The sequence below is a fragment of the Nipponia nippon genome, unplaced genomic scaffold (assembly GCF_047370975.1).
Source record: "Nipponia nippon isolate SJK-2023a ecotype South Korea unplaced genomic scaffold, ASM4737097v1 scaffold_3, whole genome shotgun sequence".
NCBI classification, from domain to species: Eukaryota; Metazoa; Chordata; class Aves; order Pelecaniformes; family Threskiornithidae; genus Nipponia; species Nipponia nippon.
The window spans coordinates 13,732,571-13,751,175 of NW_028262347.1; the positions used below are offsets into that span (position 1 = coordinate 13,732,571).

The 18,605-nt window shown below is 38.6% G+C and overlaps 1 protein-coding gene across 17 annotated transcripts in view; it reads left to right on the plus strand.

The window, feature by feature from the left end:
• MAGI2 (membrane associated guanylate kinase, WW and PDZ domain containing 2) overlaps window positions 1–18,605 on the plus strand; it is a 756,464-nt gene that overhangs the window by 732,743 nt on the left and 5,116 nt on the right. For 2 of the 17 annotated variants that reach the window (XM_087764990.1, XM_087764993.1), the window contains one exon: window positions 6,131–6,219. The exons of 14 other annotated variants lie outside the window; for them this stretch is intronic. In XM_087764990.1, coding sequence (XP_087621116.1) covers window positions 6,131–6,219 — 89 coding nt within the window. Of the gene's footprint in view, window positions 1–6,108; window positions 6,220–18,605 lie in introns of all 17 variants that reach the window. One more of the 17 variants, XM_087764992.1, reaches the window with a different exon arrangement.

Genomic DNA, 18,605 nt, shown 5'->3' on the forward strand with positions numbered 1-18,605 from the left:
ACATTTTTCTATGTGCATGAACGTATATAAATTAGTTATATTGCTTTTGAATTGAGTAGCAATTGCAGATATTTATATATTGTAATGTCCTGGGGCACATTAAGTATGGGCTTAAGTGCTTACCTGAGTACAAGTGGACCTATTCATATGTTTAAGTGCTTCCTTAGCTCAAGACCATATATGTGTGTACATCACTGTCGTCTGCTGCCCTCCTGACACAGGCAATGGCTTATAAGATGTGCATTGGAGGAAGCATTTTGAACTTTTTAGGGGACATCTCTGAGCGTGCTGGGAGTTGCTGATTTGCCCAGAAACTGTCCTTTTCTTCATCTATTGGTACTTCTCTGCACATTTTGAATCACAGCAGATGATCCTGTTGCCATCCAATTCAGTCATGCAGGTTTAAACTCAAAGCATTAACAAGAATGTACTTCTTTCTTTGACAACTTCACCCATTATGTTATCTCTGACAATATACACAGATGATCAAGTAGAAGCCGACTCTGAATAAAAAAGGAGACTTTGCTCATTGTGGTGAGAAAGCAGGATCCATTCTTCTCATGTTTTGTTTCAGGAGGACTTCTGGGACTCTTTTGAGTATTTAAAAAAATGTGAGTCATTTACACAATATAGAAACCTTGTTTCACTACTGAAATGACAAGAAGTAAAAATAATTATACAAAGGTAATTCAAGACAAAAAAGCTCTTTTTTTAAATTGAAGTCAGGGCTTACTCTAAAGAATGGTGTGACAATGTCATATATTTATGCAAGTTCTATGATGTGCACAGCTGGGCCTGAAATCTCACAGGAAAAGGATTTTTCAAGGAAAATTCCTTGACTTCCTTATGCTGGGAGGTCCCAAATTCTATTAAACTTTTCTAATGTTACTTTGGAAGTGCCACCATCATTTCCCATTAGAATCAGGAATTGCAGTAGCATATGAAAATTCAAAGTAACACTTAGGCTTAAGTGTAGGTTCAGGTCAGTCTTTGTTACCAACATAAATTCATTACCTCTGTTGGAGACATTAAATTCAGCTCCACTGAAATTCAGCGCTTTGCTGGCTGTCAGTATACGTGGTAATTGCACCATTTTCTTCTCTAAACTAGAGCCAACTCTGTGGCTGAGGCAATACTTCGGATAGTGCTTGTTGCATTTTTTCCAGCTTTCAAGAGCTTCTGAATAAGGACAGCAAGGATGAGCTGCAGCCCACTCATCTGATGATAAAGTTAGTAAGTTATACTTTTGGTGCATAGGAACAAAGCCAAAATGGCTTTCAGGGATTATGATGAATTAGTACTAAGACATTTAATATCAATTTTAACTGGTGTATAATCCTTTCAGGGAGATCTCAGACAGAGATTCAGATCACCTCCAAAACCCTTTTGCAGGGAGAAGTGCATCAATTTTCATAAAAGAACAAACAAACATCCAGGGCTGATGTAGTGGTAGCAATCCTTCTCAAATAGCAGACCCATATACCAGCAGTTCTCTGGTTCCTCAGAAAACAATTTAATCTCCCAAGTAACAAGTAACAAGGGAGAGGATGAGAGGCAATGGCCTCAAGCTGTGCCAGGGGAGGTTTAGGTTGGATATTAGGAAAAACTTCTTCACTGAAAGGGTGGTCAGGCACTGGAACAGGCTGCCCAGGGAAGTGGTTGGGTCCCCATCCCTGGAGGTATTTAAAAGACTGGTAGACGTGGTGCTCGAGGACATGGTTTAGTGGTGGACTTGGCAGTGATAGGTTAAGAGTTGGACTCGATGATCTTAAGGGTCTTTTCCAACCTTAATGATTCTGTGATTCTATGATCTAAGCAGGGGGGAGGCTGCTATGAGCAAAGAATCTATTACATTCAGACTGATTCCAAATCTGACTTTCTTAAGATCCCAGTTCTGGATGGCCCTTAAACTTAGGCTTATGGGAGAACCAAAATAAATTTCTGTATTGATATAACCTTATAAACCTTATTGCAGAATCATAAGAAAATGTAAACAGATGTAAAAAAAAGTTAAGTGTAAACAGCATTGTTTTGGGAAAACAAATCCCCTGAAAGGTGTAAATATGCACAAGCCTTCCCTTCCCCAGAAGAACGACTTCACAGGACTGTTTAAAACCATGCTTGCCATTCAGAAAGGCATTTGGAATGCTTAGCATTAGTTATGTAAAAATGCAGCTTAGTATGATATAAAAGTTGCTACAAAGAAGTGCTGTTTAATCAGATCATTTTCCTAGCTGCATCCCCAGCTTACAGCTCCATACGGGAGGAGAACTAAGTAGTGCTGCTTGAAAGCCATGCTGTCCTACTGCACTGAAAAAGCAGCATAAGTGTTCAGGAATTGCTCTGTAATGTACACACAACCTACAGAAAGCATCACAGTAAAGGATAACATCCACATGCCTGCAGTTCTTAATATGTGCATTACGCAGGCAGAGAAATATTAGTGCTGTATCCAGTCTGCAGGCAGAATAGAAGCAAAATAAGAAGATGACTGTTGAAATTAACTGAGATATTAAAATCCTCCCTAGGTCATTTTCCAAAGCTATGAGAAATACTCTAAGAACAAACAGAAGGTGCACATAAAAATCAACAGCAGCCTGCTTAGGAAGTTAAAACAGAACTTAACAAACAGAAATTATTAAAACCAGAGGGCATGTCTCAAGAAGGCCATAATCTCAAGGGTAAGTCATCATGCTGCAAAGAATGTTTATCAGAGTATTAATGACAGAGAGCCCCAGTAAAGACTGTGCTTTCCAAGTAATGGAAAACTGAACGCAGAGAAGATTGCGACAGCTCAAGGACAAAGTGGTCCTGAGGACAGTGGACAAACTAGTCAATATTTAGTAGTTCCCTCTTCTTCCCACCAGAATTGCATGGCTGAGATGTAATGAGACTAATTGAAGGGTTTTTTACTTGAAATAATCAGCCTTTTTTTTTTTTTTTTTTTTTTTTTTTTTAGCAAGTACTTTTTAGAAATATTTGTTATTCTCATCAGGGTCCAGCCCTGGAGACCATCAGTCGGAAATAAGACTCAGTTGAATATAAAAATGCAAGGCTGGAGAACTGAGTTGGTATCTGGATTACAACAGTGGTGTGCAGCACAAGTCTAGGGAGAAATAAAATCAGAGCAAGTGTACCAGGGTCCTTTCCTGGATATTCTCTCTCAGTCTCTGACAAGCAAAACGGTCAGGGACTTCCCAAGTCAGTTGTAGTAACACTGTGTTTAAAGACCTTTCCAACAGCAGTGGCATTCAGACTCACAGCATTAAAAAGAAGGAAGCTTACCTAGAACAACCTAAACCAACCAACCGAAAACAGTCACTTTGTTGTCCCTCAGTCTTCAACTTTTTGTTTTTCCTTATGCAATATAATCAATGCCTTTTAAATTCCAGAGCCATGTTTCTGTTAGTAGAAAATATGGCGGTATATATTTAAGTGCAAGAAATATCAGTGTTTGAATGATGATGTGATTGACATCAGTAAAACCTGTTTTAAGGAAAAATCATCAATGGTGAGAAAGTGATCTGTGGAAGAAAAGAATGTGTATTGAAAAGGAGAAAGTACTCAGTGAAGAAACAAAGAACAAGCTCCCGGGAGGATGTAAATCTCCTGAATGAGTTACGTCAGTTTATGCTGCCTGGAAATCTGTCCCTACAAGTACAACTCAGAACATTCTGGCTGAGCTGAAGCACTATTCAAACCTAGGGGAAGAAATAAAGTGTGTTGCAAATGCATCATTTACCTCAACTCCAGCTGCTGATTTTGCTTGAAAACAAATGCCAAAGATCCCAGAGCACTTCAAAGGGAGAAATCCCCTTGTAGCATGCGTGGTACCATCAGAATATATGGGAAGGAGCATGGATATGATTAATGCTCCAAAACGGTAGCTGATTTCACAGCAGGGTGCAACAAAAGAAGCTTAGAAAACAGATGTTTTATCACCCAGCATCTCAGAACATGTTTGCTGAGGATAAGTATAGCCAGAGGAACTGAGCTTCCACTGAAGGTGAATTATCATAGCTCATCCAAACCCGAAGAACATCAGCATCATGTTTCATAGGAAATAGTCTGCCAGCCATGTTCTCCAAAGAACCAAGTCATAGTAAGAAATCATATTACTGTGCAGGGAAGACTAGAAGTCCTGCTAGGAATCCTGATCTCTAAACATACTTAATGCCCAGGGAGTCCGGCTGGAGGGAGTACATGCCACAGGACACAAAACTCACAGTCATCACTGTAGTATTGAGCACTTCTCAGGCTGACATTAAATACAATTTGAATAAAACGACAGACCAAGATTTTTCTTGCAATGGCTGCCTAATTCCCTGTGTATGCATCTACCTAGGAGATTATTGACTTCAGCAGGAGCTACTGGGTGTGCAGCACTTCTAAAAATCTGTCGGCTCACACTGTGGGAGCCTAATTACAGATGCTCATATTTTTCAGGCTGTAGCCATAGCTGTATAAGCACCATCAGAAGAACATCTACATTGCGCAGCCAAGCATTGTGATGAAGAGGCATCCCTAAAGGCAAAACGTGGGAAAACTGTTCACAAAATCCCAAAATAGTAACCTTAAAGATTAAATAAAAATAACAAATCACAGCCTCTCCATCCAGCAATGATCTCTGCAAGAGGCAAGTTAATTCTAATGACGGATCAGCCCCAGGAAGCTACAGTTTTCTCTGAGAACAACCACTGTTTTCTTTAAAGTGAGAATCTATGAAGAATGTCCCTAGTAAAGCCTGGAATGTTTCATTCTCAGTCCCAGCAGTCCTGGCAGCTTGCTGCTTCTGGCTTACTGCTCCTAGCATTTCCCAACTGGAGCTTTCATTACTCAAAGCTACATTAAAATATAGGTTCCTAGAAGTATCTGAAAGCAATGAGTCTTATAACCAAATTGCAAACCGGGCATAAAGGCGGAGGAGGCTGAGGCACGATCAACGCTTGTAGGTGGACTTCATCCCTCCGGCAAGGCACAACCTCCTTCCCCAGATGCTTTCTGTCTGGCACTGCAGAGGGAGCAGAAACACTGAATTTCACCCATGAGGAACATCTAGAAGTAAACTAATTCATTTTCCTTCCCACTTTCACAGCAGGTCTTCAAAATCATACTTTCGATGAAGCTTGATGGTTTTCCACTTAGTTTTAAGCTGCTTAAGAGGTCCTGCAGAAAGTTATAAGTTCTAGAGACTCCAGCCCATTCACACTGAGATTTTGGAAAACATTTCCATTGCCCTGTCTTGGAAATATGGATCTGGCCCCGACCGTGCTAGGTCAGGGTGTGGCACTAACACACACGGAGCCACAAGAACCAGAATCAATGAGGTTTGGTGAACAAGGAATCTGTGTCTCAGGGCTGGCTGGCACTTGATGGATGTGTACAACAGTGGTTCTTTCCCTCTCTGTTCCCCTTTGTTTAACTTGTGTCAAAAAGTCAAAAGACATGTCCTAGGGTTGCATTGCACATTTTTGGAATCTCTGTTGTTTCACACAATGCTAAATTATGTACAAAACTCATCTCATGGCTTCATGACATTCAGGTGATTTTGCAGAACTAGAGTTTACATTCATTTTTGGCTATTTAAGGGAGGAGTCCTGTATATAAAATGTAAAGTTTCAGTATACACAAAAGCATTGCTGATTAACAGATAAAAGGTAGAAGGTATTTAGCGGTGAGTAATTTCTGAAGGGCCTTGAAGAAACTCAGCTCATGTGTCAGCACTACCCCACCAACAAAACCAAAAAATGTCAGAGTTGATACCAATACAAGGATTTTTCATACAAATAAATTGGCACAGTTCCTAAATGCATTAAACCCTTTGCTTTTTATTTGTTATGACTCCTTCAAAAAGCACCTCAAGATGTACTCCACATCCATAGTCCAGGTGAATCTACATCCTGAATATATATGCGCAGTAGTTTCAGTCATCCACTAATATTTAGACTTACAGCATGCTTATTTGTTTTGGCTTTACAGAAATACTTCTTTCCTGTTACATATAAGCTTTTTACTCAGTTATTCTAAACTTACTAAGAATTCTCTGCTCTAACAATAGTACAATATCTGTATGTCACTGGTTCTGTTAATTCTAATGATTGGTCCTAGGCTGTTCCTCCCCTTCCTTTAGGAATGGTACCTTCCAGTCTCTCCATGTGCATGAAAAGTGACAAGCATGGGTCCCCATATTTCTACTTGTTGGGCCACCCTAAAGACACGGTTTGTAAACTCTGCATGTATATTACCTTTCTCTAATACGCTTTTATTTCTTACAACTGTTAATAGAGTCTTTTCCAACTTTTTCTTACACACTAGCTCGCTTAGTAGTTTCTACAGTATTTGACTTTTCTTTCATAACCGATTATCTTAGATTTCAAAGCAGCTATGCATTTTACAAATGTCTTTTAATATCCTAGATAACTGGTTCTTCATGTTACACTGCTGCTAGTGCAAGAAACACAGCCATAGGTCTGCTTTATGTCCGCTTTTTCTCATGACAAAAATTCATCCTCTGAATATGAGTTTTCAGGTAGAAAATCTTAAACTTTTGGAAGGCAAAGCCATAATTTTCCCCTTCCTTATGGTACTTGGCTGGCAAAAATATTAGTAATGTGAAGGTGGCAGTTAGAGGCTAATCACAAACAATATTTGTATGCAGCCTCTTGAAGAAATAACTAATGTAAAATTGAAGACTTTTTGGAACACACTGTAAAGCAATACTCATTTTTTAAAACCAGTGGCTATGCTGAATTTACACACAGCACTTTGCACTTGATTTCGAGCTATTTTCCTCATAAATCAGATCCAGCTGCACAGATTGTTCAGATACTTTAAATTTGTAATACAGAGTCATGGCCCAGAAATGATACCTGGAAAGACAAGGAAAAGAAAAACTTATTTTTCCTGTTTTTTATTGATTGCTGTCATCACAGAAAACATAGAAGTGTTCAGATGCATTCAGTCTGTCTGCTGTAGACTTTCCACAATGTAGTATATTTGCTAAAATTATAAGGCCAGTCTCACACTATTGAAGTAGACAGATTGGAAAGAGAATGAGAGTTATACCCAAAGGCATCCTCCTACCCTTTGAGCTTCGAGCAGCTCCTCCAGTGGGATGCCCACAGAATTCCTGCCCCCCGCAGCCAGGCACTAAGCTGTGCTTAAGGTAGCAGTCTTGTGCATGCAAATCCGAGTAATCTAATTGATTGCTTGCATGTGTTTCCAGTTATAGCTTATTTCAAATTTGTGTCTATAAATAAGAATTTTTTGAACACAAACACGTCCCTATACTTTGCTAGTGCAGAGCTGGACACATCTAGAGGCCATTTGAAAATTGTACCCATGTTTTTCAAGTGTGTGTGTCACCATCGGAGACCTCCTAGCAACAAAGAAGTTTCTGCACTATGTAGAAATCTGAATTGCACCATTTCTTGCAGTCATTCCCACCTTACTTCTGCTTTGTTCTCCTTGGCACTTCACTAAAAGTAGTTTAGAGAAATCATGAGGTTAAAATAATCCAGGCTGCCATTAGGGCCATTTTACAAGTCTCAGTTGTCAAGCATAGGAAGTTCAGTGAACTGCCATTCCACCACAAGCGTTAGATATTTATAACCATAGCTTTCTATGCATTATCTTTGTTTTTCCTCCTATAGCACAATGGACACAGGAAATAAGTCTTTTTTCTTCAAATAAGTAGAAACATAAATCCTCTATAAATACAGCTAAAGTTAGTTTTGCACAGTCACTCAGCCATGAATGGTTCTGATTATTTATTTGGCAGGAAGTGTTAGGACAGAATTTTTTTTCCGGTAAAATATATCCAGAAAATCAAAAGCAATTTAGTTTGGGTCAACACCAAAAGCGAAATACTTGATTGGTAAAAAAACTAATATCAGGTCAAATGAAAATATGTGTGTTATAAAGTGTTTCAATTTCAGGTGTTTCTAATGAAAGAGTTTTGAGGGGGAGGATTTTCCTAAAGAGCCAGTTTTGCAATGGGGTTTTTCCCAACCAAATTGTGGCCATGCTACCATTTATTAGAGCACTGACCAAGGATGTAAGTCAAATTTCCTGATGCAGAACAGATATATCGACCATTCTAGCATGTCTTGGGTGAGGCCCCTACTATAACATCATAGTGCAGTCTGTTATGAGTCTGCATGTCTCCCACAGGAGTTGTTCCATTTTGTACAAATAATCACTTATGGAAGATGATCAGCAGGCTTACTTGAAGCTAGATATAGCACAGGAAGCTAGATATAGCACAGGAGAGATGCAGGTGCTAAAAGGTGGTTTAGAAAGTACATCCAAATCAAGTGATATGTGCCTGTGTTTTGTTGCACCATGGGTTTGGTAGCCCTTAGTAGTGACCACTGCATTTGTATTTGCAAAAATACATGAAAAATTGGGATTTTATACCGTGTTTTTATTGTTTGAGTACAGTTAAATCCTTCAGAAATCTCCAGTCAGCTGCAAACTGCATTTTTCTAGTTCTTTAACTCTGTTAGTGTGTCTGAAGCTTTTATGTTTGTCTAATAAATGGCTAAAGCATCTTGGCCTGTGCATTTATGCCAAATACTCCTACCTGTTCAGAGTAGTGATCAGATAATCCAATTCATCCTATTTTTAATGCTCATTTTATAAATCTCTAGAGCTGAGGTTGGGTGTTATTCGAAACTTGAACTACCCCATACATCATTCATCTCATGTGAGTGCAAAAATCAATAGTCATTTTGGAAAAGCGCCCTTTCCTTCTGTGACCACCTTGGTGGAACTGCAAACATTCATTCATATTCCTGCTGCATTTCCAATACCGCCTTCTTATTTCTAGCAATACCAACTTAATTTCAGGAACCTGTGGTGTGTAAAAAAAAAAAAAAGCACTAACTAAATGAATCAATATACTGGTTAATAAAATTGGTCTAAAACCATAAGCCAATTTGAATATGGGCTCCCAAAGATTCTAGCTGTTTTATTGCTATGGGTAAAAACTATTCAAGGACAAAACTGAATATTAAAATTTGCTTTACAAACATGTCTTTAGTATTTAACAAATATGTAGCAGCTGGCAAGGAAGTAGAACATCCTTCTGTTAAATAACAGTGTATGTGTACATATACGTGGGTGTGTATAGTTATTTCTGTCTTACAGCAAATTTCTATTTGAAAAGATATGTAGACCTTTTACATAGGTATCCCTTGGCATAGAAATAGAAAACACAGTTTTGAAAGAAAGAGGGACACATGGGAAGACATTTTCAGTTGGCAATGTTTTTGAGCTTTCAGGGAAGCAATACCTTTTCCTTACTTTTTAAATGCAAAAATACTGAGTCTTTTTCATAGTCCTAAACATTGCTTTGGTAATTACACTCCCAGTGGCTTTGGACAGTCCAGCTGAATTCTCTAACCCATGCTTCCTCAGTCGGTATAACAGGGATAGAAATATTTACTTACCTATCTCATGGGAGTGTTATGGGGATTAATTATTTAATGCTTGAAAAGCACTTTAAAGATTAAAATTCCTAGTTGACTACTCAGTATTCTTATTAAAGCAGAACCTCGCTAATCCACACACATTATAATCCACACCAAAATTGGCAGTGTCCCCCCCACATCTGAGCAAAGATTTAATAATAAGGCTGTTGAACAAGTTCTCTTATTACTAAGGCTTAATTACTACAATATAATATTCTAGAGTAGATTTACTAATATGGTGTAAAGTGTAGATAATTACAGCTAAACTACAGTGAATAAAACAGATGAACAAACATTATCCCTGGTTTTGTTCACATAAACTGGCAAGCAGATTTACCAGCCAAAGAAGGGAAAAGTCCCACCTACAAATCTTTTTCTAATTTTTTTTGGTGGCTTCCTGTATTTCCATCCAGTTGATGATATTAGAAGATAAGCACCCAAAATACACGGCCTGAAAGAACACAGCCATCCGTCTGTCTCCACAGCATCAGTTTTTCCATTCCCCATGTAATCCAGAAAAATAGGAAAAATAAGAATTTAGTAACACTTACTGTGTCCTTGCAATTTGCTGTAAGATTAAGTCCAGTCTTCTGCTGTTGCAGCGTAACATCCCATAAAATCCCTCTCCTGCTGCTCATTTCGCAGTCCCTCTCATTTTCAAATATGCAAAGGGCACCCAGTTAATAGCAAGACTGCCTCGCTCCAACTTGTTTTTAATCAGAGTTAGCTTCCCTACACACCTGTGACGGCATCCTTAGTATATAAAGCTCCATATCAAAAGTGACAGTATGAAGGCACAAACTGTTATTCCCATGGCCTGGCCCAATAATTCTCATCATGAAGGCTGTGCAATAACTGCTTCAGTGCCCAGCTTCAGGGTGTCTAAAACTGGTTCCACATCTCTTCAGCACAGTCAGTTTTCTGCAAAGGCATGCATTTCCCCAAAGGTGAGCAGAGCCACTTACCTACATTTTCAAGTGAATAGTGATTTGGAGGGGTCAAACTTCATACTCTTTAGAAGGACTTGGAAACTATTGTGTGTCCTCCTCTGGCTTGACAGGAACAAGAACGTTTTATCTTTGTACGCCCCGACAAAGACTCCATCTCTAAGAATATCAGCTGAACTTCAGATACAATGGCTTTGAACTCATTTACATGATTTTTTTTAATTGATCTGTGGTTATCCAGGTGTAAAAAGTCTGGCTTTTTATCTTGCTTAAAGGAATCCATAAACAGCCATCAGCTCTTTTAGGGACAAAAGCACAGCCATGAAAGTACAAAAAGTTATATAAAAGTACAACAAGAGGCAATCAAGCTGTATCAGAAAAGCCTTGCCAGTAGCCTGGTGCTATGATACCCAGGACTAAATTAAACTAACAGGGCCTCTTATGACTCTAGTCATTGGCATCTGAAATTGGATGAGTCTGAATAGTCACATAGAGAGTGACATAAAAAAAGTGTTATTCCAACCATTAGAGAGAAGAAGGCAAGCTTTGCCCCTACAGGGACTTGCAGCTGGTCCCGCCTCTGCCCTTCTCGCTCCGCCATCCCTTGGTGCAATTTCTGGCTGATGCTCTGTGGCCCGACCACGGGGAGAGGTTAGCAGAACTCACGGCCTCTGTCAGATTTCTTACAGATTGTTACTCCTAGCTTGGGAAAAAACCCTCAGAAAATGAAATGCATTTTTTTTTACTTTGAAAATATGAGGTAACAGTCACTCTCCAACTGACGCCTAACAAACATGACCATAGAGCATGTTCTGTTTTGTTGAGCTACACACATGCAACCCAGAATTTTAAACATCTGGGTTTTCTAACAACATGTAGATTGTGTTTACTCATTAGGAGCTGAATATTACAATGTGACATTCATTTATTCATGCACTTCCATCTCATTATACAGTTTTCAGAGAAAATTGTCTCAGCATCCAAAAGATATCAGATACCACAACAGCCCCAACAGCAAGCGTGGTCCCAGGGTCAGCTCTGCACCTTCAGTGCCCAGCGGTCTCAAGTCGGAAAAAAGTTTGCTAAAGAGAGACTAAACTAATTCTGCAGCTTCTACCCTAAGCAGGACGGGAATACTGATTCATGAGCTTTGTAAATAAGGATGTGTTTAAACCAAGTTATATGTTTTGCTTAAGATCCTGCTGAGATCTTAAGTGAGAACTGCCAACACTCAGCACCTGCCAGAAACAACTTTCTAGGGGCATTTCATATACAGTCAAAATGTTCTGAATTTCTCACTTATTAAATAAATTTTATATATTATCTACATACCTTTAATAATGACAACTATTCATTGACCAGACAGGATGTGATGTCTACTGTTAACGCCCATTTTTAGCTGTGATAATTAATAATTTTAATATTTAAGTTTAATTAAGTGTGTAATATCCAACTCTTAAATTATTCAGTCTCTGCAGAATGTTTTTCATTAAAACCACACATTCTATTAACATATTTATGAACACCTTTTATGACTTAATGTGGCTTAATTCTATTAATAAAAACTAATTTTAAAGTCATTATCTTTTTTAATTATACAGTAACTTGCAATGTAGATTTTCCAGCTCCATCATGGCTCTGGAAGAGAACTGCTGAGGTTTCTGCAGCTTCTACTCTACTGCCTGACCACACAGAGAAAATAAAACCCTCTTTATTGAAGGGATGAGGTTCTTTTGCCTCTGATCTGATAGATATATGAGATGCTCAGCACTTCAAAAAGGGTACCAAACCTCCTGAAGGACCTAGTGAGCGAATGATAATGCATAGTTAGAGCAACATCACTCAAGACTAGCACTTAGGCTGTCCGTAGACTTAACACTGATGCAACGGTGAGGAGCTTGCTATGGAGGATAAAAGCACTGTACAGACTGCAACTTCTCATTTCAGCTGTTCACAGTATTAGTGAGTAATCCTATAACATTTATGCGGATACATTAACTTGATTCAAGGAAAAATCAAATTTACCAGGTTCACTCAGATTAGTGATCATGATCATTGGTTTAAATATTTAATGGAAGGACTGTTTACTAGATCCATATCTATTGAGCAGACTAAAATGGGTCTTGGAATGAATGATAAACTGTGTATTCATAATTATCAGGCCTTAAGATTCACAGCTAGAAGATTATTACAGTAAATTAGTGAATTGATTTACTAAATTAATTTACTTGTTTCAGGTGTGAAATATAACCTGTTTGTAAGTGTGACTGTTGATTATTTTTTCCCTCTCCCATTCTGCACTTTAGGTAGTTTTTTCCTGAATAGAAAAATTACCTTTTTTTATTCTTGCTATTTTAAGGGCAGCGTTAAAATTATCTTGGTCCTGTTGTAAGGTGTGACTGATGTTGGAGAGAGTCAAATGATGAAGTGCTTAGGCATTATTACAAAATCACACTGAATTGCTTATGGATGTGATTTATATTTAAGGGGTGAACAACAGCAGGGTAACCAGGAGAGGGCTAAACTTAGATGCAGCACCCCAAGATCATCCAAGTCCTGGAGACAATCCGGTCCACCTGCTCTCCAGGGCAGAAACCCTGAGTGTTTCTGAATTCATTTATCATCTCCTGTATTAACCTGAAAGGTCTCAGGCCACTTTCCTGCAGTGACCTATGTGTGCTAAAAAGGGCCTGGTGTGGGGCGATGAGTGTAGATCTCCACGTCCATCTGCTCACCTTTGATCCACAGCCTCCAAAAGGGCTTCCCAGAAGGAGCTCCCCAACATTGCACATGTTCAACAGAAGAGCAGACACCTATTTCCAGAGGTCTTCTGAGACACCTCTCTCTCTGACTCTGTAAGGCAATTAAATTATTATCTCAAGTGCTTAGGACAGTAAAATACTGGTGAAGCAGTGCCATAATTAAACAACTAAGGGAAAGGGATTTACTGAGGATGCACTAGGTATAGTGTAGAATCAGAAACAGCAGAATAAGAACAGGAACTCTTCAAGTCAGATCAATCACTTCCCATGTTTCTTTATTAGCCATCTTTAAATACACTACCTAAAAAATAAAGTGCTTTCGTACATGGCGCTTTATACAGATTAAAGCCAACACAAATCAATGTGTGTGACTTTCTTGTTTCAAGAAAACATTCAGTGTTTTTCTAAAGGGTTTTTTAATTTTTTTCGTCACAATATGCAGTTTTGTCATCTCTGCACTAAGTTTAAATTTTCCCTTTCTCTCCATTCCCTTAGTTCCCCTAGCTCCAAAAACAAGCAATATAATCTCCTGAGCTTCTGCAGATTTGGTCTTCCAAGCATAACTAACAATCTGCTCTTTCTGAAGTGTGTTTCAATAATTCTCAAATTAGATCTCTGAACATGAAAGCACTTTTTCTAGAAAACATCCATGCAGAGTACAGAAATGGTGATGAAAGTGAATTTCACCTGGGTTGAGATCATTCAAAGTCTCATCAGATGGCCCTTGCAAGGAGTCTATGAACACCATCTCTGCTGTAAAAATATTTGGGGCATCTTCCATTTAATATCTAAGTGAAGTATACAATGCAAGACAGATATAATGAACCCAAAGGAACTAAATTGTTGCTCATCAGTAATGATCAGTAACATGAAAAGAAGCAGGGCATCAGAGTATAAATGGCACTGGGAAACGAATAAAGCAGGGAGTAGAGCTGTGTTTCCTGATGTTGGAATAGGTCAATAACTGAATTTTCTGAATTTTCTGCATGTAAAATTAAATGCTTAAAGTTTACAGAGGAGATAAAACTATTCCTCATCTACCCTACATTTACAGTCACATCTCTTCAATTCTTGTGGACATCAGCAGAAACCATGCCACCAATAGCTCCCAGTAGTAGTAGTGCCCCCTCTTCCAATATCAGACCAGTGACAAAAATAAAAATGCACAATGACTTTGGTGACAGAGAGACTAGGCCTGACATTGTTTCATACTCCAAACATCAGTCTTTCTTAACGAATCATTCTACCTTTCTGAAAATGCCAAGCACAAAATTCAGAAATAAAAGATGCAGGGACTCAGATGCATGTTTGTTTTCTTGTAATTTTTCATGACTTTTTATTAACTAACTCTGGTTACCCTGACCCACCATCCTCAACCTTTGCAAAAACAAATGTGCAAAGCCAAAAGAAAACAAATTACTAGAAAGCAGAAAAATTCCACTCTTAAGCAAAGTTACATTTACAAGCTACTATAAACATTCAGAGTCACCATGACATTACTGAGTACAAACAGGCAAGCAGTATAATGAATGTGGTTACATTAAGATAGCAAGAAATTAGATTAGCTTTTCATTGCATCAGAAACAAGACTGCACAATACCAAACAGATCACTTGTAACTGCAGGAAGGAAAGGAAAACATAACCTGGATTTATTTTTGTAAATTTATATGGCATGTATGTCATTTTTTTACATAGAATCAACATTTTGCACCCAGAGCACACTGCCATCATAGCTTAAAAAAAAAGGATAAGAGCAATGCGAATGATGAAAAGGCTATCCCACCTGGATGTGCCCATGGTGACTGACCAAACAAAGGACCATATCACGGCAGAAGGCGCCTAAATCCTTTGATATTTATTTCCAGAGCAATTGGTGTTGAGGGTTTTGAACATGGATAAAAGCAGTGGAAGGGGAGCCAAGCAAAGTGTAATTTTAAGGCAAGCAAAGTGTAATTTGTGAGAAAATGTTTACATAGCACTATTGAATAATTAACAAGAAGTGTAAGTTTATAGCCAGAAGTATGGGGGGCCTGTAAGGTGGGGGCAGAGCCCATTGCCACTCACTTTCCAGGAGAGGCTGGAGGAAAGGGTGGCATATCATGTCATGTTTGCATGAGATTGACAGCTGGACAGAAGGTACCAAGAGCTTTCCTAACCATCAAAACCTCAGAGAATCATTTATTTCAGGAGGCAAAGGGTGCTGTATGTCTGGGTTGTGGAAGATCCAGGATGAAAGATTAAAGATTCTTTAAATATTCTGAAATATCCCTCCTTGGAGAGTGTTAAAGACAAGCTGCAGGAGACCAATGCAATCAGGAACATCACAGACATGTCAAGCTATAATGAGAAAGACCCAAATGCTTTCCTGGTGTAACACTGCCAACATTAGTGGATACTCACTAGGGGACAATTTGTCCCATTTTCGTTATTAGCAGCATCTGTAAGAACTGTTTGCCATCTTCTGGCAATACATAATTTCAGACAAAAAGTGGGGAAAAAAAAAATAAAGCACCATATTTTTTATCTAATCAAAACCTCTTTGATTCCCTAGGAAAATAATTCTGGGAAGATATGAAAACAGCTGCTTAGACATTTCAGGAAATGTTTCATTGAGACTACTGAAAGCATTCAAAGCTTTAATATATTGTTCATTATGCACATAATTCGGAAATTAAAAAGACATTGAGATTTTATTGTACTTAAATAATAAAATATGTCATTTTTACTCTTAACATTACTATTAAATATTAAATAAATTAATATTGGTACTTTATGGTTAATTTTGTCTGATGAAAAATCCCAAATTCTTGATAAACTACCGAGCAATTACTTAAAATATTTTGATGAAAAGGAGAACCTAGTAACAAATCCAAGGTCTAATCTCCCTTGACCTAAGATCTTGGCAGAGCAGATAAACACAGCAAGACGAGACCTGAGGAAGCTTAGAAGGGCAACCTGTTAAGAAGCATAAGTATTGCAGGAAATTAAACAAACTTATCAGTAGGCTGAGCTCTTTTCTCTGACTTAGTACCTAGGCAATGCTCAGAAAGTAAGACAGGCACACCTCTATTCTCCTTTAGCAGTAAAGCCAGGTTTGTTTTGCTAGTGATTCAACGTAAGCCATCAGCAAGCACTGGATGCAGGTAGAAGACTAGGCTTTAGTTAAGAGAGGAGTAAGTAGATACATGGGAGTAGTACCCTCATTTCCACTTGAACACATTGAACATGTGTAAGCTGACGTAGCAAAGCAAACAACTCATATATGGCAGTTCTACGTCAAACAAAAAAACCTCTAGACAGAAGAATGCTCCTGATGTTTTCCCCTTGTCACTCTTCCTCCAAAATGGCTGTGTTTATCTCCTACTTGTCCTCCTACACAGTCAAGTCTTGTGTCTGTGGTGTCTCTTACTCCGTTAGCAATTTACTCTTTGCCTGGGAGTTATGCGAAACAGGTCATAGGTGAGTCATTCTTACACATCCCATGGAGAAATGCCGCCAACCTGCATGACAGTAGCTTGTGGAAACTAAAAGCTACCCAGAAAACACCTACTAAATTGCACCAAATCAAATGCCATCACAGTGACAGATTATAGTGCTGCTCCCAGCTCATTTATCTTGTCTAAATTAGTAGGTCAAGGGAGATTTTCTCCCCTCAAAGAAGGGAGGAAAGCATCTCTTAGCCTTCAGTGAGATGTATACCTTTGAAAAACAATTTTTCCCACAGTAGGGATGGTACCCAGAGTGACAAAGTCAGAAACAAATTTAAAACTACATCATCCCTAAATCTCTCCAGAAGTTTCAGCCGAATACAATATCCTTCACTTCCGCTTGTAAGCTGTTTGGGCATTAGTAGTTCATGCTCTATTAAACAAATACTGTCTTCAGTTCCTCCCAGAGGTGAAAGGAGAAAAAAGTAAAATCGTTGCCCTGTCTCTGATTTAGTATGTTTGCAAAATGTTTTGAGGTATTTTGGAATAACAGACAGTAAAAGTAGGTTATGTTCAAACTTAATACACAGGTTTTATATAACGCTTAAAAACTACAGAAAAAAATTATTTATTCAGAACTATTAATAACTGTCTCCAAAATGCAGCGATAACCTCAGAATAAGCATAAAGAGAAATCATTGCTTTAGTTGCTGTACAGAATAAAATTTTGCATTTTTCTCCTGTTTATATTTGTTATGGAAAAGCAATCATTGTAGTGCTGGTTGAACAAGTCCAAATGAACCCTTGTGGCTTGAACACAGCTCTTTAAAAGGTTTTTCTTTAGAACAACAAATTACTTACATTACTGTACTTTGCTCTACACTAGTCATTTTGAAATTTTCCCATAATGTTCAAATATTAGAGGAAAGTCAGTTACAACACCCTCACATCAGTATTCTCCTCACTAGCCAGTGACATATTGCAACAATGCCTTGTTGACATTAACGTCTACCAAGGCTGAGGATGACTTTCTACATCACTTCATTTCATTTGAAAGAAAAAGCAGGTTAGGTTGGTCTTTGGCTGTCTCAGATCAATGGTACTTGAACCTTATAGAAAGTCATTTTGTCAAGTTCTTACTTGCAAGTACGATGTTGTCACAGAATATGAATGATAGTTTTATTTCATGGCAGTTTTTTCCCCCAGCCACTGGAAATACAGCCGATATAGGTGCCTCCCCAGCAAGAGGGCCAGGCACAGTATTTTAAACAAACTGCAGCCAGTGGCCCACCTGGGGTTTTCCCACAGCCAAACTTCCCTTTAAGTTGTGGCTACAAGTCTTCTGGCTTACTTGGCCAAGTTGTCTTTTTCTTAAGGTTTTCTGGAGGAGAGGCAGAAATCCAGTAATGCATATAATACTGCATGTCCTAGTTTCTAGATATCTATATATCATTGCATGTAACAAATACAATGATTCACTTTTGTTGAAGTAGGTTCTAACACTCTATGATTTCTCACTGCAACATTTGGTGGTTTTTCTCTCCCCTCCAAAAAAGAAAATAGAAAAAAAAAAATTTCTACGGGCACAGTCCATTAATAAATCAGTTCTCTCATCTCTAGGGAATAAAACAGCAGGCCACTCACCCCCAGGGCTCCTCCTTTGAGTGTCCCACAAATAATTGGTACAATAGTGCCCTTTGTGCCTCAGAGGAGCTGTGAGAAGTGTTTGCCGCTCTGGTTTTGAATGGTGGCCACCTGGCTTGTCCTCCTGGGTGAGAAACAGCTGATTTGAGCATAGTCGCACATTTTGCACAGAGGCAATCTTGTTACCCAAAAGCATCTTGCTGCTCCAGGCCATTTGATGTTTTTACCAGTGTGCAGCTGATACTTCCCAAAGTAACAAGCTATTTCTGTAACTTCAGAGGCTCTCAGAGCCTTGCATGAGATCTGGTAATGGCCCACTGCTCTTCACTGCTACTCAGTAAAAAACATCA